Genomic DNA, 26,383 nt, shown 5'->3' with positions numbered 1-26,383 from the left:
TAATCAACTACTCATATTGTTATAAATGTATCTAAAACTTTGTAAAGTACACATTGTACTTTAGTATAACAATGATGCAGCATTCACTAACTTGAATTTTTATCTTTGTGTGTTTGGTAGGGGGATGTGCTTTAATTCCTGTCTATGATTAGTTTCACCAATATCTGAACAAACATAGGCTTATTTAATAAATGTTACTCAAAAGAGATATATATCTTGAGGTATTGCTGTATTTGTATATTACATCAATGTACTGTATCACATGCAGTCTATCAACCACTGAAAACAATGATGTAGGTTCACTTATGTAGGTTCACTGATGGAATTTATTTAATTGGAGAATGGGAACGTTAAAAAATGTCAATCCGCATAATTATGTGCTGAAAGGTTTTGGTTACTCATTGCTTTAAAAAGGATACTAAAGCAGGATGCTGTCAACTTGGTTCTAGTATTACAATAACATAGTTATCTGCAATGGACACATCTTTCAATGCCTCTTTATTATTACATTAAAATTTATTTAAGTTTTTCTTTAATGTTGCTGAGGCAGCGAATATTTCCCATACTTGGTACAATATAAAAGTACCTTAATAAACTAAAGTTTTCAAAAAAAAAAAAAACTTACAACATATATAATAGCAGTCTTTTTGTTCCAATTATGAAAAAAAATGTAAAAGGGTTTTTTTTCTCTTAATTTATCTTTTCACTATTAAGTATTGTAACTTTTAAGGAACATTTATTATATAAGTGATATGATAAATTTATATATGTTATTAGGGAAATTTTAGAACAAATAAATTGCAAATAAACATGATACAGATCCTGTAAAAAGTGTATATTTATAATGTATTTTTTTAATTCTGATTTATTGAAACCAGATTGTTAACAAGTTTTTATATTACTCATGCCCAGGTGAACTTTTATGCTTACAAATGTATAATAACAAGTTTGTTTTACTGAGTAAGCATTTCTGAATCAAATGCAGTAATTAAATCTGTCAAGACTTCTCGCCTTTTAGGATGAAAAGTGTGTGCACAGTTCACTCAGTCTGTTTTCTAAAACAAAAAGCCAAACACACAAGCCATTCCCATTGTTGACATTTGAAGGTCGTTAGTTTTTCCTTCACTTATTCAGTTGTCAATATGGGTCATACAAATTAAAAGTGCATTAAAATCTGAGTGATCACAGAAATAACTATAACTCTTGCAGACAGAAATAAGAGAGGGAAGGAGGGAGAATTGTGGACAGTGACAGGAAATGAATCTTTTCAACTCTATTCTGTTACAATTCCATGACTCCATGCCACTCTAAATCTTTTTTAAAGCATTTCCCCAAATTTAACTAGAAAAAGGGTGATGTAAAAATATTTACACAAAATGAGGAATAAAAACTGTAAAATGACAATCAAATCATCAAATATCAACAAAGAGGATGCCTTGCACTTTGATGGTATAAAAAAAAAATGTTCGAGGGTCGTTCAATAAATAATGCAAAAGGTCATCTAAAAGTAAGAAAAGTACTTAATACATACTCTTAACATTTTAAATCCTTCAAAGCATTCTTATCTGTTACCCTTTACACGTGTCTTAGGTCTATGTACCTGTGGCCAGAAAACCTCGGCATACTCATCTTTAGGGATGCCCCAAAGACACTGATAAATATCACTTTCCATAACATATCTAATATTGTACAATCTTCCTTTTATTGTTTTCATGCATTTTGGAATAAAGAGATTTCACAATGGCTGAGACCTAGCCAATATGGAGGATGACACAGTTTTGTAAACTTTCTTTTCTTCAAGATATCATTTATTTCTCTATGCTAATTTGCAACAGCATTGTCAGGTACAGGAAAATTACCCTGGATACCGATATTTAGACTTCATTTGCAGGAAATCTGTTTAACTTTCCTTAGTACAATTTGAACATAAAAGTTACCATTGATAGTCCTTCCTTGGGGTGTTTGTACATGTCTTAGTGGACATCTTGAAAAAATGAGAATTAATAAAACATGTTTGGAGCTTTTGCTTCCCTTTACAACAATAAGACCACAGCTTTTTCTTTGATTTCACATTTTGATACTAATCTTCCTTTTTGGTTAAAAAAATTTCTCCCATGTTTTGTCATCAATCACACAAGTTTATTAAATCTTCAATTTGTTAAAATTTTTTTTCTAAATAAACCGTTGGCACATTTAAGGCATGTTTTTGTCTGTGGCATTAGTAAGAAAAAATAAGGCACCTATCTGATAAAAATATTATTACATTCATTTCCTTTGTCAAAATTCTATCAAATGTTGTAATGATAAAATGTTAGTGTCTAAGCAATGTCTAAGAGATCATTTTTAAACAGTTTTCAGCTCAGTGTAGTGACCATGCTTTATTTGAAAGAGAATTTCTTTGCAAGGATAATAGGAAAAATCACCACGTTTTCAGTGATTTAGGGCTCTTTAATAGAACTTTTTAACTGTGAAAAAATAAAATTTAATACTTCTATATTTATTATGATATACTGTATGTTGCATCATTTATTAAACAATCCTCGTACATGCACAGATCCTGGATTTATTTCCAGGGTGATTCCCACATCAACTCTAACAAAATGTCAAACATGGTAATTAATTTTCTTCAGATAAATGACTCCATTTCTTTAATATTTAGGAAGGATCCATGTGTTTCCAGAGGGTATGGTAGGTTGGAGTTTAGTTCAAGAAATTTTTTTACTTGGTAATAGAAATTCAATAACTGAAAATCCTGCCCCCTCCAATCCAAATATGTGGTAGTTAAAAATAAATCATGCATCTTAATAATTCACTTTTCAGTGCAGCTGTTAGCTAAAAAAATTCTAATAATTGGTATTTATCTGTCTGATATTAAAGCTGTCAACACCTCTAAATAGGTTTGTTGGTTTGGGATAGGATTTAAGCCTAGTTTTGATGTCATTTATGTATACCTAGTCTTTGTTATGGAAACATTTTTAGGTGATCCTCAGCTGACATTTAAAGGTCATAATCTTTTTGTTTATTTTTTTCCTAAGGAATCTTTTGTTTCTTATTTCATTCTTTTTACACAAATCCAAAATCACATTGCAAGGAAATGATTGTATGTTAGGGAAATGAAATTGTTTTTATAACTTTCTGTCCTGTTATGATACAGACTCCACTCCATGACTCCACAAGACTCCACTCCACTCCACTCCACTCAGCTTTTTACCCCAAGCCCAGCACTGATCAGATATATTTATGATGGCAAAAATTTTCATATAATTATCCACTATAGTTACTGATAAATTGGCTATTATAACTTACACTCAACAAAGAATAAGTACATTTTCAGGATGAGCCAATTTGAACCTTAACATGTGGCCTTCAGAAGAAGAGGATGTAAATGTCTCAGCCAATCAGAGACACTGTGGCCACATTTGAATTTCAAACCTGAAGTAACCATGCATTGCACACAATCAGAGGGAAAAGTGGTCATCCTGGAATGTCAAGTACATTTTGTCCCCCATGGACATTTGTGCTAAGGTTTGCTAAAAGGCAAGCAATAGTATTGTAAGAGAAAATGAAAATGGCTCTGTTATTACATGTTTTAAAGCTACTGAAGCCTTTTAATTTTTCCCCATACTTCAGCTTCATCACAACAGTTAAAGTATGCATGATACAAAATTGTTAACCTATAATAGATGGAAAAATATTGAATTAATATATTCATATTTTGGTAATAGAAACTTGAAGATAAATGAAATCATTCAGGGAAATGTTGAAATTCTTCCCAACTAAATCCCTACAACCCATCAGCAATTGATCTAACCAAATCTAATATATTAGCACTTAAATTCATCATGACAAATAACACGATTGACATTCCATTCCATTTGTGTGATTGACATGTGTTTAAAATATTATGCCAAAATGGGATTTTACATGACAGGGCCAAACATGCACTTTTTTTTTAAATTTGCCAACACTTAAATATAAATGCAGGAGGGTTTCCATTGCTAGGCTCTATTTGGGAACCACATCTTTTTAGAGCCTTGGGGATCCTTGACGCCAAAATCAAAATTGCAGACTCTTTTTGCACATCTATATGAAATGGCTAATCATATACGGATAGAATTTTTTGGCTAACTCTAAAACTGTAGAGGAAATGCAACAAAACATGATGGATGAATGGATAGACAGACCCATGGATGAGCAGACAGACCCTAGGGTGGATGAATATTGGACAAACATATGGATGGGGATAACAATATACCCGAATGTTCTTTTAGAAGGTGTGGGTATGATAATGGGTCAATATCTGCTAGAGATGCCTTGAATTCACAAAATATGAATGTTTGAAACTTGGCAATACTTTTGTATGATCAATTAAATACTAGATGTGCAGAAAATAAGGGTTAATGAAACACTGAGTAGTTCTGCACTATTCACTCATGAAATGTGGAGACCTCTTATACCCACAATCTGTAATTTTGCCATTTGGTTAAAAGTCCATCAAAAACGCAGACATTAATTTCCACACAGGATGGTGATATTTACAACAGTATCAGTATAATCATGATAATAGAGGGATGATTCTAACTTGGAACTCTCAACACACTTGTCATTTCCATAGATCAATCTCAGCAACTTGTGATTCATACAGCTGAGTTCATATGTCCAAAAACAAAGAAAATTCAATTTCAATGATGCTGTCCTCATTATTATAACTGTAAAACTGAGTTTTTTATAAAATATTGCCTACTAGGTTATCTTTAAAAAAATATTTGGTTGCCTTCTCCCGACCGACTGGCTATAAAAAAATGGCCCGACTCAAAACTTTTTTAATCTCCAGGAAGCAATTATTTTTTTTATATATTCTAGACAAAAGATTTTAAAAATTTTGCATTGAAATTGAAATTTTCAAAGTAAAAAAAAATTTCTTACCTACTTACCGACCCAGTTTTTTTCATCCTGAGTCGTGAGAGGGCAAACAAACATTATTTTAAAGTTGGCCCTAGGTTACAAAAATACTGGTCTGTACTCCTCTCACTCAACTTTTTATTCTAATTCACATTAATAATAAAATCTATTTATAGTAAAATAAAATAAATAACCATATATGATTAGTGTTTTTCATAAGTTCTTTCATAATTTAAGATTTTAATCGAAGTTTTTAGGCATCTTTGATAATTTTCATGTAATTTTTGTCAACATATTTATTTTGGAATTAAATAAAAAAAAAAATTATGACTTCATCATTACAGGTATGGCTCACCACAAATATGGGTGAATAACAATTACCACTGTTGATCAGTTTCCAAAGTTAAATACAATATGTGCTAATGAAACAATCTAAGGTCTGGTCCAGGTATTCAATAGGTTCCGTAAACCGGAACTCGACAAGACAAGAGAATGATGCAAAGGAGGACCTGAAGACAATGCACACCTTAATATGCTCTCAAGTTTGATCTGCTGAGATTAAAATCACTGTAGTTCTGTTGATCTATTGTGCATTCTTACATGCTGTTGTGTCTTTGTTTTACATATACAGGATACAGACATTCAAATACAATTAGTTAACAGAAGATCACTAATTAGCATCTATTCACTGGTACACTTGCACTGTTTCTCTCAAATATCATCATAACATGAAATCCAAACAAGCAGTATACATGTAATATAAATACTGAACAAAAAATTATACAGTAAGAAAGCATCCTTTGTTTTTTTGTAATTATAATCAAAGAACATTACCACAACATTTCTTTTATTAATTCAATAATGCAAAAATGAACTATGCTTCTTCAGGCAACAAGTTGTTAGCAGAACCAGACAATAACCAGTCAATTCCAAATAGTTCACTTGTCAAGTATTTTATGTATATATGCTGTACTTGTAAACTAAATAACTAAAATAGTAGTGAAGGAACAAATGCCAACTAAATAATTTCTCCTAAACAAAACTACACATAAAAAAACTGCAATCATACATAAAAAAATAATTTGTTCTATCAAAAAGTAATTTTTCCCGCATGCATGACACTTAGTTGCATCTGGTGGACTTCATAATTCAATGTAACCTAAGGTTGCCTTCTGACACAAATTACTACAACATATTCCATATATAATAATGATTTAATAGAATTTTTTAAATGTCAGTGTATTTTTAGCAGCAAAGTAAATATAAGAAACATTTAGTAACTTAAATGACTCAGTGGACAGATTACTCAATTTGTAAAATGGAAGTAGGGAGTTCAAAGCTCAGAGGATGAGGCCCTGACTTTTGAATTTTTTTTATGATTTATTTGCCTTTTGCTTTAAACGTAAGGCCAATGGTTTTGTATTTTATACCAGTGATAGGCAGTGATTGAATTGTTCTTGAACACATCAAAATTTTGTGCAACTTTTTGTTACAGGTTTTCTTGATGTGATGAATCTGAATAAAATAGTCTAAAATGTCCTCTAATATTAAGTCAGATGCTGGAGCTATAACAAGTTCAGCATAAAAAAAACAACCACCAACATTGGTAGTGACTTTACACCAGAAAAAGTTCTAATAAAAACAAGAGAAAGTGCATTTCTCCCTTTTTCAATGCTAATTCTGGCAACCTAAATAAAACTGGTGATTGTGATCCTTTAATTGTTTCTAAGCATACTGCAACGTACATAATGAAAAAAAAACAAAAGACTATCTCATGCCTTTATTCTCTATAAATCAAATCAGGACTGGTTGTATCAATCCATGCCCTAATACTTACTGAACTGTCATCTTTGGACGTCTGAAAATGGTGGCACATTTAGTCAAAGGTTCTAGTCAAGTTTCTAACAATGTTCTAGTCAAAATACCATCAACTTTCCTCAGTTCAATTATGCTCCAAACCTTCAACTTTTCAAGGTTCTTTAAACAATTTGGCTAAAGCAGGTAAGTTGATGATATCTTGGCTTTAATGAAGACAGACTATGCATAGCATATTGAATAGCAGAGTTATACAGGCAGTGCAATTACAAAGTCAGAATTATCACATCTGTAACTTTTTAACCTATGATGACCTTTAACCTTTACCCTGATGAAACTCCTACCTTGTTCTGATCTTTCCAGTACAGGATGTAGCCCTTTGGATCCACCTTCAAGGTGACAGGGGTTCCTGTTTGTGAACCCTAAAAAGTTAAATTATATCAGTTAAGAAATGGTTTCTGAATCGTTTAATATACCCTGGTAATAATTATGGTAAAATAATCCATCAAATACAGTGAAAAAAGTACAAGTCAAATATTGTGTGATATTCGTGCTAGCTCCATTTGGTTTTGTTGCTTTATTACTTTACTCTTGAGGTTCTTAGAGTATCTAAATCTAGAAAACTCTCTCATAAACAGCTTTAAGGACCAATGCCTGACTTCAATGGGGGAAAAAAATTACCAAATGTTGTCTTAAACACAAACCAGAAGTCTCAGTCTGACAAGACTGAAGCTCTTCTGGATTGAACATGTAAAAAAGGATAAGAAAGCAGCCCCTGACTTAGCAATGGCAACATGAATATATAGAATTGTGATACGTATAGTTTAGTTTATTAAATTCAAACCAAAAATAGTAGGAAGAGTAGTGTTTTAAAAGAATTTCATTATTATCCTACTTTTAGTGACCATTGCAATACTTTTTCTCTAAATAAAAACTGAATACAGTAAAACTCATATAGTACGAACACGAATATAGCAAATTCACGGATATAGCAAATTTTTCTTGGATCCCCAGCTATATAAATTTAACAAATTTTTTACACGGATATAACGAATTACGGATATAGCGAAGTAATTTCACAGGTCCCGGTGACTTCGTTATAACAGAGTTATACTGTACATAGAATGATGTATCATAGTGTAGTCCACTTGTGCACCTATTGAAACTGGACCAGAAATTAACTAATTGTGTATTAGGTTTTATTGAAATTGTAGGAACAGATGCATTTACACAGAAATTCTATTTCATGTACCCATGGAATTACTGCTTTATTAATTGATTGATTGTTGTTTTTTGTCCCTTGCAAGAATTTTCACTCAATTGAGATGTTATCATATACCGGTAAAGGACTTCAAATTTAGATATTTACTCGGCATTCATGGTAACTGAGCAATGTGGGTTCTTTATCATGCCTATTAATGCCTACTATGACATCTGACCTCAGTTTCGAAAGTCCCTTGACTTTCACTTCTAGTGCCAGGCACTAGGCAAAGGAACAGTCCCTACCTGTTTAGGTATTATGGTTAAGTTTGATGTTGGGCTAGGGATGAGAATAGAACCCGGTACCTCCTGATTAAGAAGCCACCACCCTATCAAGAATTACCGCTTATAGAAATCAAAAACAGATATATTTATATCACTAGATAGATTTATGTATCTTAGTGAACTCTATCTGTGTACAATGTCATTGAAATTGGACATAAACTGTAGAAGAATTCACAGAATTAAGCTCTTCTAGTCTTTGATCAGTAGAGTTAAAAAATGAGAAAAACAAGAATGAAAACCTGCATATTGTTATAATTACTGGTACAACCACTACCTACTGCTTACAGGGTTTATTACACACTTTTAAATGATACAGATTTTTCTTTTGGTCTTAATTAAGACAATAAAACCTTGAGTAAAGGCAGAGCTACACATCCTGAATTAAAATAATGAGGTGAGCAATGTGACTTTACTGCAAAGAATACATGATTCACTGAGATATAATGAGGAACATTTTTTTTTTCAAAGGACCATCATGCTGCCCAATTCTCATTACTAAAGATGGCATACAATCCATATCAAAGTCTTAACTGCAAAATGTTGCAGTACCAATTCATTCTTCATCATTATAACACTAACAACAAATGTACACCTTTTATGATTAATATTATCCATGACTGGCAAAAGATATCTAATAAGGTACCTGTTAAATTCAAACAAATTCAATTCCTTTAACATATATGCTGGAATAGAATAATTATTAAACTTAACTTTGGTGCAGTATCTACAATGCTAGCATGTTGCAACTGATTGTGAACTTTTTTTGAAAATTATTTATTGCAGCATATATACATGCAGCATACACACATATATACAGTAGATCTACCATACTGCACCAATCACATATTTCATCTGATTAATATGAGGTCAATTAACTTATAAGTAATTATTGTTAAATATATATATAATTCAATGTGAGGTCATAACAGCTGTTCAATATGCAGCTGTTAATCAGAACATGTGCAAATATAACAATTAGCAGTTCATGCATGTCCACAGGTGTTTCAAATACAATCAAGTCCACATACAGAGGGCTTTGCCTTGTTCAGTTTCATGGACCAATTTGTGAAGACTACTGCATGTGCATATATATTCAGATTTACTGCTAAAATAACTTAAAGTCACTTGGTCTGATTGCATGTTCCCTGTTGTTATGGTCAAATGAAATATTTCTGGTTGTTAATGAAAAATAATACTTCACAGAAAGTTGAATTCAGAATAAATACTGCAACGTTAGCCCAGTATGATAATTTTTCGGCACGGACCGGCGACATCCAAAAATAAGAATTCAATGCTTATATTTACATTCTAATTTTTTCTCATCATAATTGTTAATTTTGCTAATCTTTATTATGAATTTAGCCCCTTTCAGAAGTGGTGTGCGTAAAAGCCATTGTGATGTGGAAATTAAACTAAATAATGCAAAGGGGGGAAAAAGGACAATTTTAAAATTTGAATAATTTTAAATGTACAAATTATTATATTTTACCATAAATCAATGGGGTAATTGTTTTTAATTAAATTGAGCCAAAACAATATAAATATTAGTGTTCCTAGAGTATTGAATGTGCATAAAGTTCATACTGTGTATTCTACCAAACAGTGACAGTGAGGTTTCGTGTCTGTTACAGGGTATTGAATGTGCATAAAGTTCATACTGTGTATTCTACCAAACAGTGACAGTGAGGTTTCGTGTCTGTTACAGGGTATTGAATGTTGTAGATTTCCAATAGATTTCATTCAAAGAAACCAAGAATCCACCAAATTACACTGAATGATGTAAATATTTTGAATTTAATGTATGTGTTGTGGTCATTTGTGTTCTGATCAGTTAACCATCCACCCACCAAAACCAAAAAAAAAACACCAAAAAAACAATGGATCCCTGGAAGTCATTTCTGACTTTGTGATTTGATAACCATTTGTAAGGAACTACATGAAAATATCACTTTATTTGAAAAGTGAACTTTTAAGTGCTGATAAATGCTTGTTATTGCAGAATGAAACTTGAATAATTCCAAATCCTCCCACACAAAGAATCATGCTGAGAAGTTCATTATTGCTATTATAAAATTGTCTTAGCATGGTTGCATTGGTAAAATTACATCTTGTTTATATGAAGATTATCATCCAGTTATATCATTTTACATTCTGTACAGAAGATATAAATACCGTAGACCTTTTTTTTATCACCGAAAGTGTCTGTGATTCGGGTAAAAACGCAACCTGTTGTAAAGTGTTGATAATTATAATAATAATTTACCTGCAAGCAAATTTTCAGTAAACATGTTATTAAACTGGTAGCCTCATTCTTTAACTAACAATGATGGTCGCATGATGTTACGCTATGTAGGAAGGCAGTTCCTAGTTATTACAGATCCTCTCTCCGACTGAAACCTAACACCTGAATTAGACGAGTTACCCAAAACACTTATATATTATTTCACAGATATACACGAAAAACATGAAACACTAATAAAAGCTGGCAACATATATGAAAAGACAGTATCAACAAGCAGTTTATCATAATAAAATGGAGATGGACCCATAATTCCTGAAGGGTTTAAAAGCAATCTTTACATTGATTGCACCGAGGACGGTAGCTATTGACAATTTTTTTTTCTGTGGTCAATTTCCAGAAGATAATGGTTGCGAGTTTGAGATCCTGTTCTGTCAGGACAGAATATTCATGATTACAGACTATTCCTCATATGCACTCTGGGATCATAGAAATTTCCAATAAAGTTCCCATCACAACTGCTTCTTACCAAATGCCACTCTTTTGGCTTTTTTTTAACGGACAAAATGAACATCAAAAGTTTGCATTACATTAGTCTTCTGTAAGACAACAACTGAGGAATGCAGATGTTATACATTGTACCATAAAGGTATGACCTCCTTAACAATTTTTTTTAGCAAACCGATATTGATATTACTGGGGTAATAATATTTTATTGACTATAAATGTCTACCCATTTTAAAGGAAATATCTAGAGAAATTTCATCAACACATATAAAAACCTTCTACAGTATTTCAATGTCAATACATAGGACACCTGCAGCTAACATAATTGTTGACAAAAATAAACTGTCCTTGCACAAAATAATATTGAGTCATGTACACATGTACTCCTTACCTTAGACAAACTTATGAAAGAAATTAAAATCTATTTTTGAAATTCAAAAGCTTATAGTCATTTTGGATAACAAATGCAATCATCCTGACCACAGAGCAGGCCAAACTACTGTCCTCATAGAAAAGGAAGAATTAAAAAACAGATACCAATACAAATCTAGAAGGAAAAAAAGATTTTGGAGACATCATACAAAATGTTTAATTTTAACATTTTGGCTTTTCTCAAATACAATAAAACTTGGTTATAGTCCTAAGGACCTGCAAATTTACTTTACTATATATCCATAATTCATTATATTCCTATAACTGATTCGTTAAAGTACATGTATAAATTGAATTCGCAACATAGATCTATGTTTTCCTTCAAGTACGACTACCAAATATTATCTTCGAGTATAAAATATGTAAATTTCATTATTTTAAGCTCTATGGGGCACAAAATCAATTCTTCATAACTGTAAATTCGCTATATTGACTTTGTAAGAGTAAATTTTACAAGGAATTCAGAATTTTGGTGGGGATCAAAAGAAAGCTTAGCTATATCTGTAAATTCGGATATAACGTGTTCATACTGAATAGGTGCCCCTAACCTTACAAGTTCATCAAACAAGTAAAACATTTCATATACTCTACTCACCAGAATAATAACCCAATGCACTTACACAATTGGAAAAAAGGGACACTAATTTAAGATCCACATTTAAGTATTCTGAAGGAACAAAATTGGATGTATATTTACCAGTATGTGAAATCACATTAATTTGCATATAGAATGTGATTTTCTTCTGTAAAGTTCTTGAAAAAAAATATACTTAGTTAGCCTGCCTTAATGAAGAATCTAAGAATCTTTACCGTCTTATTTAGTCATATGCAGAAGAGTTAGTTCTCTGCATATGGAAATAACAGAATGAAGTGGACAGGCATTGGTGATCATTTGGGTGAATACAGTATCTCCATCCCATCAAAATTGGTTTTTGTTAGAGCTATGATGACCTAAAGACCTAAAATATAAACGGTCAACCACTAGTTGTATATGACCCTGAGGTAAAGTGTACTCTAGTTATTGATTGGACAACATATGGTCTGCAGACATCAGAAGGGTCTCCCAGCATATCTACCTGGCACATCCATGTGTAAAACAATATGCCCCTCTATTTTGATGAGGATAAGTACATGTATTTGAAAGCAAATTTAAGGAACCACCTGATGATGACAATGATGAGCCTGTTGCCAAGAAATAGATAGTCAAAAAAAGTGACAAATTTCTCTGGCTTACCACCACTGAAAAAAAAAACGCTAACAAGATATATGTCAATTAACAATTTAGAATTATTTCTATTATGATATAGACATTATAATTATTTGATGGACTGAAAACTGAGGTCAATTAAACAATACATGCAATGGCTGTTGAGAAATAATATATCTCAATGTAATATTTATTCCAAAACTTCTAAAATCTAGTTTAAGATCTTGAATCTAAAACAAATTCCCCATTTTATGAATCCTTGGTGTACAAATGATCGATTTGTTATCAGATTATATGCAGAAAACATGAATGCATGCACTGTTATGGACTAAGTTTGCCTACATTAACATGTACTTTAATATTAAATGTTCTAAGCATACAAAAAAGCAGTCATTTTAAACATATGAGTTTCTTTGCGAAGTTTTCCTGTTTACAAGTGGATTTTGATCAGGATATAGTGAACTCTCTAATATAATACCACCACCTGTTATAGGAGTCCTGGATTTGATAAAAATTTATTCTGCTTTTTAATACAAGTCCACATGCAAACACATTTCAATTGCAAGTATAGTGGCTGCCTCTTCATCTGAATTTATGAAGTCAATCATTTTTTTTAATGAGACATAAATATCGCAGACATTTGAAGGTAACAGTTGAAACTAATCTAATAAGCTAGCAAAAGTTATGACTGTTACACATTTTCTTTTAATCATATGAAAATTCTAAATGTTTCAAAAAACATATACAAGTATTACAAAAAAATATATAAAAATCTTTTACAATCATACATTTCTAAAACTTTTTTCCCCTATTACATAAAAGTCACTGTTCTGAAAATTAAAGTGGACTTCTATTAATCTGTGTCAAAGAACAAAAATACATCTCTACAGATAAAGCAGGGAAATACTATTATCTTGGAACAATTCATCAGAGGCTACAGTTAATGGCACTACTGTATCATGATACAATCCAGGGGCTCAGTCCAGGGATTTTTATGGAACAAGGATGAAGAGAGACTCCTACTGATAAAGTACACTAATCCAAGAATTACTGAGAATGTCTGCCATGTAAGTTTTATATGACAGTTTGACTTTTACTCTAAAAATGTCACTTTACTACAAGAAATGGCACCACCATTAGAAGCATATATTGCACTGTAGGATGGTTCAGGAAATTATGATGATATTATAAGTACCTCACCACAACCTTTTCAAAATTGAAAAAAAGAAATCAGCAAAAAATACTTGTATCTTTAAACACAACTCTATCAGGATAAAATTAATCAATTTCATATAAAATGTCATGCAAGGTGATAAAATCCATGATCAAATTTGTTGTACGCCAATGGCATGACAGACATTTACATGCAACATCATCCTAAGTTGCTATATTAAGCTTCTATCAGCTTAAAAAACTTCTCATTTTCAGGAGTCACTCCCTTTATAATGTTTTTCTTTGCCCATTGCTACTCAGTCAGTTATTCTCAGCCCTTTACAGGAAGAAAGCTTTCAAAAGACTAGGTTTTACCTGCAAAACACGTGGAACATATTTGCAAGCAATATCAGAAGTTCATTGCTCTTGGAAGTCGGGGACAGTCACCCACTACAATACCTTGGATAAGTATATATTAAACACAGAACCTAATTAAAGGATAAATATCTACCTTTTAAGCTCTAGTTATTAAAATATTTAAACAATTTTTGTGAGCTGCTACCACAATTCACCCACATGAATTCAATATTTCTCTGTTTAACCCTGGTAATTTGGCAGAACTGTGTTAATTTAAAGCTAACTTTGTGAATCAACACTGGGCTTGCATGGAGGTTTTTTTTCTAACACAATCTCTTTATCATGTTTATAGGTAAACAAGCGGCCCAGGGGCCACATCACTCACCTGAGCACTTTGGCTAGGAAATGCTGAAATCAGTTCAGTATTGAAAAGCATATAAGTGGTTTGGAGGGGATGATTTGAACAAACTTGAATCTACACTTCCTAGGGATGCTTTTGAATTAATATGACACATTATGGTTTTGCTGTTCTTAAGAAATTTTTTTTTTGATACAGTGGACCTTCAGATATCCGGACGCCAGATATCCGGACGCTTCAGTTTCCGGACGATTTTTAATGGGAACGAAATTTTTTAACGTTATTTTGTCTCGTTTAACCGGAATTCCGCGTTCCGTATCCGGACAGTCTTTTTTCACCACAAAATGAATTATTACGTTATATTTTGGTTCATTTATCCGGACGATAATTTTTTTCACTGGTCCGTCAAGTCTGCTCAAACTTCTTGATCTGGGTGTTAATTGTTGTAAAAACACTGGTCTGGCTGTTTGTTTTTAAAGATGATCACCTGCGACCTGTTATCAATGGCTTGCGGCAAGGTTAATTGTAGGTCGATAGCTACGCTCAAGACTCTCGCTTCTCTAACATAGTTTTGATACGTATTAATCAAGGAAAATAATTTTATAAGTCTATGATAATTTTTTCGTAGTTGGCAAATATATTTCTTTTACTGTTCGAATACAGTCGTAACATGGTTTAATGTATTTATAGACATGACATCGGAGTTTTTTTTATGCACAGTATTTTGTGCGCGAAACGCATTCTATGATTTGATGACATTTATAAAATCACTTTCAAAATTACACAATCGTTAATACGATCTCGCTTTGGATGATTACGATTAGCGTTCGTATACATATGCAGATTGTGTCACATTTATTTAGCATTGATGGGCGTTCATATTAAATAAGACTCTACCGACAGTACCGTACCGACATGGCTACTAGGAGAAGTTGATTCATTAGACACAGGGAAGTAGAAATAATTAACGTGACCATATAAACACGTTTTTTTTTGCCCAATGACACGTGTACTTTTTTATTTATTTAAACAAGTATTGAGTAATACTAACTTATATTAAAGTACTTAAACAATAAAACATATTGATAGAAAGCAACATTCTTTACTACTGAAATGGTATGAAAGGCCATATAACTAAAATCAAGGCAATTCAGGTATCCGGACGCTTCACATATCCGGACAAATTGACTAGGAACCAAAGCGTCCGGATAAATGAGGCTCCACTGTATATCCTTTATATTCCTTTGTATAACTATGATCCCCTAATATGGCCCCTCTATTCTCCTGGGGGGTCATGATTTGAACAAATTTGAATCTTCATTACCTAAGGATGCTTTTATATTATTATGACCAATCATGGCTTTGCTGTTCTTGAGAAAGACTTTTTCTACATATTCCTATGTAAATCGTTGATCATCCATTGTGGCCCCACACTACCCCCAGGGTCATGATTTGAACAAACTTGATTCTACGCTACCTAAGGATGCTTTCATGTAAATATGACTAATTATGGCTTTGCTGTTCTTGAGAAGAAGATTTTGAAAGATTTTTCAAATGCTATGATATCTGTCATTGGCATTTAATGCCTTCCTAGAGAATCTTGACTTCCATTGATTACCATTAGCATTTCATAGCTAGATAAGACATAAATCTGAGACTAAGGCTTTACGTTCGTTTCATATTTTCAAGCACACTGTTTCTTGAGAAGATTTTTAAATGATGCCATTAATTTTTCACAAATTCATAATTATCTCCCCTTGGAAGATGGCGTGGCCCTTCATTTGAACAAACTTGAATCCCATTTACCCAAGGATACTTTGTGGCAAGTTTGGTTGAAATTGGCGAAGTGGTTCTTGAGAAGAAGATGAAAATGTTAAAAGTTTACAACGACTACAAAGATAATGAAAACAGACAACGGACATAGTTCGATCAGAAAAGCTCACTTGAGCCTTCGGCTCAGGTGAGCAAAAAACAGGATAAAGTACTAGATCTTAATTTCAAATTTAAGAAGAAAAAAAAAGAAGATGAACCATACTCCTCATAGTTGCATTATTTTAATTGCTTTATTAATTTTCAGAAAAAATTAATGATGTTACATTTTTACTCTCTGTCCGCCGCCTTTTCTTTATTTTACAGAGCTTTCTATGCTTTCAAGTTGGAGAAAATCAACATTTCATTTTGGGTTTAATACTTTGGATAAATTTATTACACCCGTATTATGAATTATCTAATTATCTTGTTGGGCCAAAAATACTGATTGTAATTAGGAATGGGTGCATTGAGAAAAAAAGGGGTTTAATGAATGTATGACTGACTGAAACCAAAATGTCTATTCTAAACACAACCTATGAACAGTTCTCAATGTTCAAAATTGTTCCAGAATTTACAGATTGTCTTTGAACCAATGACAGAACCAAGAATTATTTAGTAACAAGACTTATATCATGTACAATTGCAATGTAACAAACATTTTTGGGAACAACAAAAAAGATTGTTTCAATGTGTCAATAATTTGTTGCACCCCTCTATTTTTTATAATCAGATGGAGATGAAGGTACATGTATAGTGAAACATTATTTGCAATCTTAATTTTAAAATATTGCAAAAATTATATGCTTAGATGACCCTCATACTTGTTCATCAGGAGTATTTTTTATCATTATAAATAGCTCAAAAAAATATTACCATATCAGCAGAATTATTTTTTATTTAAGACATTACTGTGGTTTATGCAGATGGACACATTTTGCATGAAAGTGAATCTGACATGCCACATGAGATTTTAACCACAGAACAACAATCTTGATGTGCTTTCATTTGATGGGTCAATGATTGCTCAACTAAAATTAGAAAAAATTGCAGTATGTGATGAAATGCTAAGAACATTGTCACCTATGGGAAATCAATTTGTAGACTTTACCATTTGTCAAATCCAAATAATATTTTTTTCTACTTGTTGACAAAATCTGTGTTCAATATAGGCAGAATTTCCTGTTAACTGTGTTTGCTATAAATATGTTATGCTGTAAACATCATGTATACTAAAAACTCTATGTACTTCAGCCTTGAGATGGTCATGATCGAAGTCCTAACAAAATGAAGTCAGTAGGGCTCTACATAATCTATAAAAAAAATACTTATGCAGAGAGGGGGTTTCTGAGATTTAAAAGTAAATGAATACACATACTGTAAATCACTTTTTATTCACAAGAAATTTATTTTCGTGTAATTATGCGAGACTTTTTTATTCTCCATAAATTAGTATTCCTGAAGATTATATTAGTGATCTATAGTATATAAATAAGGAAAATGAGATAGCAACGAGATGAGAGGATTTAAATATCACTAATACAACCCAAAACCAACACTATTTATATCTATGGCTGGCTTTGATACAATTGGTGTAGAAAACAATGACTGCATCCCATTCAGACTCTCGGCTTCTATTTATGTGTACTACTATGTGTTTGTCCTACGTCAATACACTGTAATCCCAGAAGAACAGAGAACAATTTAAATCTGCCTCTTGTAAATGTCATCATATTGTTAACCTTGTAACCAGTGCTGGGTTGTCAACAAAATCAGAATATCTACCAGTATCAAAACTCAATGTGAATCAATACACTCATTTATTGTGCTTTGATTATACAAAGCGGAATTGACTACACATACTAGAGTTCTTTCTCATATATATATTACAAAAAAATACACCTAATTTTAGTAGTCAGTTTGAACAAACCCATGGAGGAATGCTCTTTTTCCATATTTGACAGTATCCAAATAAGACTACATTATAAGACAATCTTGATTAGTTGTTTTTAATACTGAATTTACATTTGATGAGGAACTGATAAAGATCAAACAAAGATCAGTGAACAGGAATCAGGGATATGTACAGGAAAAACTGACAAAAGAGAAGAAAAAGGAAGGAAGAGGCACATAGAATAACACGAAGGAGATTCCTCCAAATAACTTATACCTGCAGAAAACAGTAGTTACCATGTACCATATTTAAATTAGAACATCTAATTTGCACTTAAGTGTAAATTAAGAAACATTTGCATCTAAGAAATTCTAGTATACAAATATAAATTTATTCACAGATGAGAAACACTTTTAGACTAAAGAGTGTCCAAATTTGTTTAAGCATGCACCTAAATCAGTGCTTTTTGTTAGACTTTCCTATTGTATGGGTTTTATTAACACCTCTAATACCAATTCTAACACTCTTTAAGAACTGAATCTTAAATCTTTATTCAAACCTATCATGATGGTTTAATTGTTCAGAACTATTGATCAACACTTTGATGGACTGACAGAAAATTAAAAACCTCATCAGTGGTTTAAATAGGAAAAGGGGGAGGGGGGGGGGGGGTGTAGGTAAAAATAAAAATGTTAAAGTTGAATCTTTTACTAGCTATTGTGTTTATAAAATCAATTGCTATGATATCTGTCTTTGGCATTTAATGCCTCAGTAAAGATTCTTGACTTCCATTGATTACCTTTAGTACATGTATTTCATAGCTAGATAAGACATAAATCTGAGACTAAGGCTATACATGGAAACATTATCTAGTGCTTCCTTTTCCTGGAATTCTAACCATCAACACCCATATGGCAGTCTATCCAACTAGACCACTCTTGCATAAAATGTCATACCTGTTAAAAACCGAGCCCCATTTTTCTCTTGTGTTCACTTGACTTAGTAATACACATGGCAACCTGCCCAAATTCCGATAAACAAACACATAAAAATATAAACAAAATCAAAATAAAGAGGAAAAGATGAAGGTTTATCTGAGTGAAAGTCCCAGAAGTTTAGGAGGAAAACGAAAAATGAAGAAACTTCTGACACCTCAATTTCTTTTTCAAAGTACTGCAACTTAACATCAAGAGCCCCGCAAAAAATAACTCCTCTTCATATTCTGTGCAAATCTATCTATGACTTCTTTGTCTTTTAACATTTCATATCAACCCTGCCCATCCCTGTTCTCACATGTCAGTATTATTTATATTTATGCAAACATCCCATCTGAGATTCAACTGTTTTTATCAAGTCAGCAGCACAATTTTGCTATCTTGTTTCCAAATAGATTACTAAATGCATTTTTATTGAGGAAAATTCCTATTTTTATTTCAGGAATGTTTTCTGGGATTCAATACTCTGAATTTGCTACAGAATTTCTTAAAACATAATAAGGACAAGTTGAAAGTTCATGATGCCACATAACATGTAGCTCAATGATATTTAGCTTGTGTGGCATTTTGGTGGTTATACATCAAACATATGTTAAGTGTTCACAGCCATTTCGTTCTATCCATTATTGTTTCTTGTGGCATTAAGTGTAAAGATACACAATATAATGCACCTTTATTTATTATGTAGGGAGTACATGTGTGACCAATCATAACACTGGTCATCAGTCTGTCTGGACATCCTGGGAAAATCCACTTTTATTTATTTTTGTCAGTGGTTCCTATAATTTACACACGTTTAGTGATCTAGCAATGTTTACTTTATCAATTTAATACATTTCTGTATAACCATATAGAAAGACCCTTTTTGGGAAAATATGCAGTATTTAATATACATATTTTTTTTTAATGTTTGGGTGAAAACAAAAAATAGAAAATGTCATGACAAAAGAATTTTCTTTTTGAAGAAGATTTCATTTGTGCATTTTATAACCACAAGTATTAAAATGTCTGTATCTCATGACACATGATACATCATTCTAGAATCAGGAATTGGATAATTTGTCCAGTATTTCCCAGTCCAGCTATAACCCCTAATCTCCAAAACAACAGGCTGTAGACAAATTACTATCCTGATATTAAAATGAGTTGTTTAGGTAAGTTCACACCTCATAACTTAGTAAAGCGTCCTGATGATTTTTTTTTTCATAGGAGAAGAAATCCTGTAGAGACACTATGTGTATGTTCACAGATTTAACCCATACAATGATTTCATTGGCAATGACGAGGATAAAAGGAACATAAAAAATGTTAAATTTATGAAAATTATACTTTCTATTAGCACATTTACTGAATGGTTAATAAATGATAACTTGATGGTTCTGGTATTAGGCAGTCCAAGCATACTTTTACATATCATCCCCCAAGTAACATTGACAATCAGATATCACTATACAGTCATTGAAATGCTTAAGGTTCTTTTTAATGTAATAAAAGCCCAAGGAGCTGTGAACCACAGAGGATTTATCTTGCTCTGTCTAAATTTATAACTGTAGACAAGGGTCAGACATCCTTAACTTTCTTCAGCTTCTGAAACATATGCATCTAAGTGGACAAACATAGCTTACATCCACTTATGGAATAATCATGATAATGAGCCCAGAGTAACACACTGTGTATTTTCATATTTTTCTTTAAATTTAAGTCTCCAAACATACATTATACAACTGAATAAGCAAAAGGTCTTTAAACTTTTTTTTTCAAATTGATACTTTAAATTCTTAGGGTCTCATGGTTTAAATGCATTTTATTTAATAATCTTTCATCTTAAAGCCACATTCCAAAAAAAAAAGAAGACAAGCATGTACTTGACCAAGTTGTTTGACAACTGAAATATGATATTCCTGTGATCAAAGTGAATGAAATAGAGACAGTAAATACACTGAGGAGGGGGAAATGCAATCAAACCTTCACTTATTGCAAAACATATGAACCAATTCAAAGCAATAAAGCCATATATTGAGAGACACCTGTAGGGAAAATGTTCACTGAACTCCACGGAAAACAAGTGGCTCACTTGCTACAACACTAACCTGAATCACTTCTCTCCCTGGAGCAATTATTGGAAAAATTGAATCTACACTATTTTTGAAACTTCTACAAAACTTTTGGGTTTTTTTTCTGATAGAGGAAAACTTTTCAAATCCCATTTTTATTTTTTAAATATATGTTTTTTTTTGCTTTGATAATGCAAAATTATCAGCAAGTCCTATACAGTAAAGGATGATTTATCAAGTTAAACTGAAATTATTTGAGTGTTTCTGGAGATGAATTAGTTAAAGATGAATCGGATAAAAAGTTTACAAATAAAAGACAAACACAGGTCAGTTTCAAAACATGTGAGCTGAAAGAAGGAAATTAAATTCTTTTTTACACCTAAAGAAAACTTTGTGTAAGGAATATTAGACTGATTTATGCATTAACTTTAATACCTCACATAATAAAAACTGTCTATAAAAGAACACAACAGTATACCAATAGTAAAATAACTAAATACTGTGACTTGTATACTAGTCATTAGAAATTCACTTTCCCTTCTATCTGAAATTTATGTAGAATAAGAAATTCTCCCTGTAGAATATTCTTGTTTTTGAATCATTAACTCCTTAAAGGTAATCTACATTCACCTGGGTAGACCCTAAACATACCTGTAAATTATATCCAACAGAGACAGTTTTACAAATGGTTCTATCATTAAGATCATAAACTGTTCATGCATGTTTTTGAATCTGTAAATAAATTTCAGTGAGAATTGAAAGAAGCATGAAGAATCAAGTTTCTAAACATTTCAGATTAGCATATGGGTATTAACTTAATACGTTTTTAATTAATTTTAACACCAAATGTGAATTTTTGATTGTAGCTCCGAGAAACTCAAATAAGTCCCAAATAAAGAAGTCTTCTAGTCAGGTTTAACTGCTGGCATTGAAATCTACATCAGATATCTAAACCTGTTCACTATGCCCTATGAGACATGTTCAAATGCATAAACACAGTATGTGTTCATGGTGCCTACTGAAACACTGATAGATACAGAATGACATAATTAAAGTACTAGTTCATCTGACATATAATAGTCTGCAAGAGAGACAGCAAAGTTCATTTAAACATCAGGGTATCATAAACACATTCCACATACTAGTAGTCTAGTCGTAATACAAGCTATGACAAAATGTGTATAGTGGCACAGCCCATCAACAAGCTAGCCTAAAGATGAACCACCAACCAAAGGAACTTCTAGCAAGGGCAGTAAAGGCAGCTGATACAATTTAATCCCTGATATTCAATATAAATTTAACCACTTAGCCATACAGTCCAAAAGTAACTTTATAAGTCAACTACTAACTAAAAAAAGACATACCGGTACTATCAAACCTCGTTATCTCAAACTAAATGGGAACCAAGATATCCGAGTATTCAAGATATCAAGGGTTACATACTTAAAGGATAAGTCATTGGGACTTCAAATTAACTTCGAAATATCCATGGTATTCGAGATGTCAGTGTTCGAGATATTGAAGTTCAACTGTTCAACAACTTACAATGAAGTGCCAGGGACAGACGATTTTGCTTCATTATAAACGTAATTCATTATATCCATTACCTTCACAAATATATTCTAAAGCAGAGGGGAATGTAAATCACTGTGCTGTAAGCATCAATTCCTTATAAGCGTGTTTGCTATAAGGTTGTTTTACTGTATATTCTAAAAAATATCTCTTCCTTTCATCTACCCATACTTCAATTTCTTACAGTGCTTACAGATTCAAAGAACATACAGAAATCGCATGATGCATTCATAGGAATATAACTGTTATAATGAATAACAGTGACAATTTTTACTTGAAGTGTTAATGACAAACTAACACAATCAAATTACCATAGGAGACCACATACACACATCTTAGATATACACAAAAAGACTCTAAGATAAGTTCTGATTCCATTAAGCTAATTATCAACCCCTACCCCCACCCACCCAACAATGTTAGTTATGTAGACACTTAGAGGGGTAATAAGGAAATATATATGGCATTATTATGGGGTCCTTGAAAAAATGCATATTGGGCAAGGTGTAAGCCTCCAAGTGTCTACATAACGAATTTATCCTGTCAATGATTTCTCAATAAAGTTCATTTTAAGATGATATGTGAGATTACTGTGATATATATATATCTTCATGTCAAATATCAACTGAAAAGTGTGTATCAAAAAAAGTTCTTGTCTGCATATGAATCCAAGTGAGAACTCGAAGATGCTAAGTTAAAACAATATTCTCCATTGAAGAGTTCAATGAAGAGCAGTCACTAATTGTAAAAACAATTCTAAGTGCAAATAATCCTGCAGAACTGTAACTTTCTGGGAAATAAAATTTGAACAGAATACCAGAGAGCTAAAGATCTATCCACTGGAAAAACCTAGCTTCTATTTACAGTGACACTTTTTTGCAAGCTTTGCATGGGTATCACTTCATAACACATTTAATGCATTCCACTACCTAAAGCATGGTATCAGTTAATTAAATGTATATATTTAATCCCTACTCTTGTTACTTCATTATTGTTGTTAAAGTCAACATATGAAGTGCCAGTTAGACTTGTTCCCCTTTACCCTAACCCACTAGTAGAAACTGTGACTCCATCTCCAAGGCTTGAAACGTAAATGAAGCAATATAAAGACTAGAGGTAAATATTACAAGTTTATTAACAAATGCATTGGTTTAGGGAATGCTATAGAAATAATAACCGAAGCTTGCGACAAGAGCGTCCAAGTAAGTCTAAGGTTTCTTCAATGCTTTCTGGTATGTCTGTCCAAATTTTAGTTTCCGGAGAGCTACAGTTCTGCAGCCGGCACAAATAGTAAATTAAGTCCACCTAAGCTAGAATACAAGTAGACGACACTCAGTATGCATATATATATATCAAATACAACTGCATTTCATCCTAGTTTTAAGACATGCTCTTTTACGATTGTTATCTGGTTATGATGGCAAATTTTTCTACAACATGTAATAAGAAAGGCTCTAATTTCTGAATTTCCTCCCTACTTAATTCAAATCAGAAGTCAATCTTTGTAAGTGGATGTCTCTCTCTCAGGTCTAACTGATAATACGTTGTAAGTGCTCTTCACTTAATACACTAGTCAGCACGTGTAAACCATATATGATTTAAATATTGTAAACTTCCTCTTATATTCCTCCTTGTCTGTTCTACTTGCTGTGTACTGAGAAACTATTATAGGGATATTCAGGTCAAAATATGTATTCCACCCATAACTTCACATGCCATAGTAGAGGAAAAGAACTCTTAAAACATACATAATAATACACTCGGGGATGTCATAGACATGCCTTTTAGTATCCTTTCATGGAAACACCGAGATACTTCGCAGTTAGGTCAAGTGTTCTCAAGATGCTGCATTTTGAATAAAGAATGACAATTTAGCAGTAATACCAACATTATGCAAATGTGACATTTTACTTAATATTCCAATTACTCGATCTCCTTAAAAAAATGTATTCTATTTCAATTCAGTGAGCCCCTTTATTTCCCAAATGATATAGAATTTTATAATTCATTTCAATTTACAAATATTATCGATAATATCTCCTGTGTATGATGGAGAAGGGATGGTATACTGGTTTTCCCATGATATAAATGCACCCTCACCTGTTTCTTTAACAGTGTACTAATGTCTACAATGTGTGCAGTGTGTAAATTTATGTAAACAATCAAAGGACACTAGCAGTGCCGAGTGGAAATCTGGATTGCATGCAGAGAGCTTTTTTGGGGGGTTCATAAGCCGTGTCTTAATGTCAAAAGGAAACCCACTTAAAAAAACAAATATATATAAACCAATTCCAAGAAATAACCAATTTCATCTCTCGAATTATAACCTAAATACAGCCGTGTGATGAGGGTGTGGCTTTTGAAACGGTAACTGCTTCCCTCTAGGGTACCATAAATTGTGTCTGGATTTATGTACAAATGGAGAGCATTAAGTTGCACCGTCATAGACCACAAAGCTGTCTGAGCTAGAGTTTCAGGTGTGATTCTATTCTGGTGAGGAGTGGGGAGTACTTTCTGGTTTTCAGACTGAGCTGGTTTAGAGATAATTCATATTCTTAAACAAATTTTGACAAAATGTAGATTGCAAGGTCATTGTTGACATAATCCATAAACAATGCCCTTAAAGACCGGTTTCTGTTCACCCTAGGTGACACATGTGTCAGACAAAACGATGGGTGATTACGCATCAGTTGTTCAACAAGCTGGGGGCATGCACAAGAATATGGCTTCCGACTAACTTTACTTCTTACCTCGTCCCATTTTATGAATTTATTCCCTTTCACTAATGATTCTGGAACCTGAATCGGTTTCAGCTGTACAACATGAACGCCAGGTTTGGCCCCTGCCATGCTTGCAGTCAATTTACTACCATAATGTTAATAGTTTATCCCTCAACACTTGTGTGTATATGCAATAGGGTCATACCATTATCATAGGTAAAGTCAGCATAGCTTCCGAGTGCTTGAAATATATAAAATATATCAATATTATCATATTGTTTTCTGGGCACGAAAAAAACATTTTTAAAATGTACTGAAATAAAAAAAACGAAGATAATAAGTTACAGTTTTGCATTTATAAGCCCTACGTTTAGCTAAGGGTTGGCCTTAACACCCTGTGAAAATGGGCATATTTATAAATAAATAGTGGTCATGTGATCAAAATAAGATGGAAGAATATGTCAACTGTATCAATAAGGTTGAATCATTTAGCTATGTGGTCTTCATCATCTTATAGCATTTATTAATACTTTACTTTCTAGTGTTAAAAAATAGCGAGTCCCATATTAATTTTTGAATTCTTTAACAAAAAAAGGGGGGTCCTTCCTAAATTTATAGAAATTGAATAAATTCGTTATATATTATTTACTATATTTATTTATTATCTTATATATTTATTACTCACCTCCATTTCTTTTAAACTGCATTTTATTTATGCATAATAAGCATAAATATAGACTATATAGACTTACTTAAGGTAGTCCGATCCTCAGGTTCTGAAAATCAGGAATTGAAAATGCTTATAAAAATGTCTCTGAATTCTCA

General features: G+C 32.3%; 1 protein-coding gene across 6 annotated transcripts in view; it reads right to left on the bottom strand.

Annotated features, from left to right (window-relative positions):
- Positions 1 to 25,762, bottom strand: part of LOC133182967 (1-phosphatidylinositol 4,5-bisphosphate phosphodiesterase classes I and II-like) — a 76,124-nt gene extending 50,362 nt beyond the window's left edge. For all 6 annotated transcript variants that reach the window (XM_061317866.1, XM_061317870.1, XM_061317868.1 and 3 more), the window contains exons 1-2: positions 25,589 to 25,762; positions 7,062 to 7,139 (exon numbers count right to left, since the gene is read on the bottom strand). In XM_061317866.1, coding sequence (XP_061173850.1) covers positions 7,062 to 7,139; positions 25,589 to 25,687 — 177 coding nt within the window. In that variant the 5' untranslated portion in view covers positions 25,688 to 25,762. The remainder of the gene's footprint in view (positions 1 to 7,061; positions 7,140 to 25,588) is intronic.
- Positions 25,763 to 26,383: the final 621 nt, after the last annotated feature.

This window comes from Saccostrea echinata, unplaced genomic scaffold (assembly GCF_033153115.1).
Source record: "Saccostrea echinata isolate AGI-Se365-2 ecotype Australia unplaced genomic scaffold, CSIRO_AGI_Sech_v1 ptg000009l, whole genome shotgun sequence".
Lineage (NCBI taxonomy): Eukaryota > Metazoa > Mollusca > Bivalvia > Ostreida > Ostreidae > Saccostrea > Saccostrea echinata.
The sequence above is the reverse complement of the archived record's forward strand: the minus strand, read 5'-3'. Positions and strand labels throughout refer to the sequence as shown.